Source organism: Arachis ipaensis, chromosome B06, assembly GCF_000816755.2.
Source record: "Arachis ipaensis cultivar K30076 chromosome B06, Araip1.1, whole genome shotgun sequence".
Classification (NCBI taxonomy): Eukaryota; Viridiplantae; Streptophyta; class Magnoliopsida; order Fabales; family Fabaceae; genus Arachis; species Arachis ipaensis.
Genome location: NC_029790.2, coordinates 34,957,365 through 34,958,973, shown reverse-complemented (window position 1 = coordinate 34,958,973; position 1,609 = coordinate 34,957,365). Strand labels below are relative to the sequence as shown.

The 1,609-nt window shown below is 46.4% G+C and overlaps 1 protein-coding gene across 1 annotated transcript; it reads right to left on the bottom strand.

Annotated features, from left to right (window-relative positions):
• On the bottom strand, positions 261-920 carry LOC107646808. The gene is made up of 2 exons (XM_016350962.1): positions 783-920; positions 261-659 (listed from the first exon to the last, which is right to left on the bottom strand). Exons 1-2 carry the CDS (start codon positions 918-920, stop codon positions 261-263), a joined length of 537 nt encoding a protein of 178 aa, XP_016206448.1.

Genomic DNA, 1,609 nt, shown 5'->3' with positions numbered 1-1,609 from the left:
TGGAATCTTCTTGTTTCTCCAGCCCTTGGGTACCTTCTTATTGGTGCCTCCTTCCTCAGTAGCTGGTAATGGATGCCCAACACCAAACTTAGGTTTAATGTATGAGGGCTCTGTAAGACTCTGCACTGAGAGAGAGGGCTGAAACACCAAGTGTTCTATAGTGGTACCTCCTTTATCTGAGAGAGACTGAGGGTTGGGAATTTTAAACAGTATATGATCCTCCCATAGCCTCGGAATTAACTCTCCCTTTTCCACATCAATTAAGGCCGTCCAAGGATGATGGAGTTGTCCTTATCCTCTCCAGTGTCAAGTATCACGAAGTTCACAGGGAGGTAAAGGTCTTCAACCTTTACAAGGATGTTTTCTACCATGCTATATGCCCGTTTCAGGGACTTATCTGCCATCTCCACTGAGATTCTGGTGGGTTGCACCTCTTGGATTCCCAGCTTCCTCATCACAAAGAGAGGCATAAGGTTAATGCTGGAGCCAAGGTCACACAATACTTTCTCAAAAGTGATGGTCCCTATAGTACAGGGGATCAGAAAGCTTCTTGGGCCTAGCATCTTCGGAGGTAACTTCTTTTGGACCAGGGCGCTGCATTCCTTGGTCAGTACCACGGTCTCATCTCCCCTCAATTCCTTCTTTTCAGAGATGGCATTCTTCAAACAGGTTATAGAGGGGGGTTACTTTTCCAACACCTCTTTAAAGGAGATATTAACTTGCAGCTTCCTGAGAATTGCCAAAAACTAAGCAAGTTGCTCATCCTCAGGCTCCTCTTGCACGTTTGGAGAGGGTTGTTCTTTGGGCTCCTCCATCTTCACAGGGATATGCATGGTGATACTCCCAGTCTCTTCCTGAGCCTTGATCTCCTTCAGTTCTTCAGTAGTAGGTTCCTCATTGGGTTCGGCCTCTGCTTCCATAATGAGGGCCTTGCACTCTTTTCTTGGGTTTATTTCAGTGTTTCTTGGAAGAGTGTTGGAGGAAATCTCTGGTATCCTCTTGCTCAGCTGACTTAGCTGTATCTTCAGATTCTAAATGGAAGACCTAGTTTCTGCCATGAAACTGTGAGTGGTCTTGGAGAGGTTAGAGACTATGGTAGCAAAGTCAGAGACGCTCTGTGTAGGGGTCTCCATCTGTTGCTGAGAGGGTTGGAATGGTCTATTATTGAACATGTTCTGGTTTGTTCCACCCTGATTGTTACTGAAGCCTTGTTGAGGCCTCTGCTGATCTCTCCACCCGAAGTAGGGGTGGTTCCTCCATCCCTGATTGAAAGTATTCGAATAGGGATTGTTGTTGGAGTTTCTGGAGGAGTTTCCCATGTAGTTTACCTCCTCCATGGTAGTCCATGCAGTGTCACCAGTATCCACTTCATACGCTGCCTCTGGAGAATAAGCAGTTGAACTCTATTTCCCACTCAAGTGCTGAGAGATCATATTGATCTGCTGGGACATGAGCTTGTTCTAAGCGTCCAGAGTGTCCATCTCTATGACTCCACTCTTCTGAGCAGCCCCAGTGTTCACATGGTTCCTCTCAGAAGTGTACATATATTGGTTGTTGACAACCATTTCTATAAGCTCCTGTGCCTCCTCAGGCGTCTTCTTCATGTGGA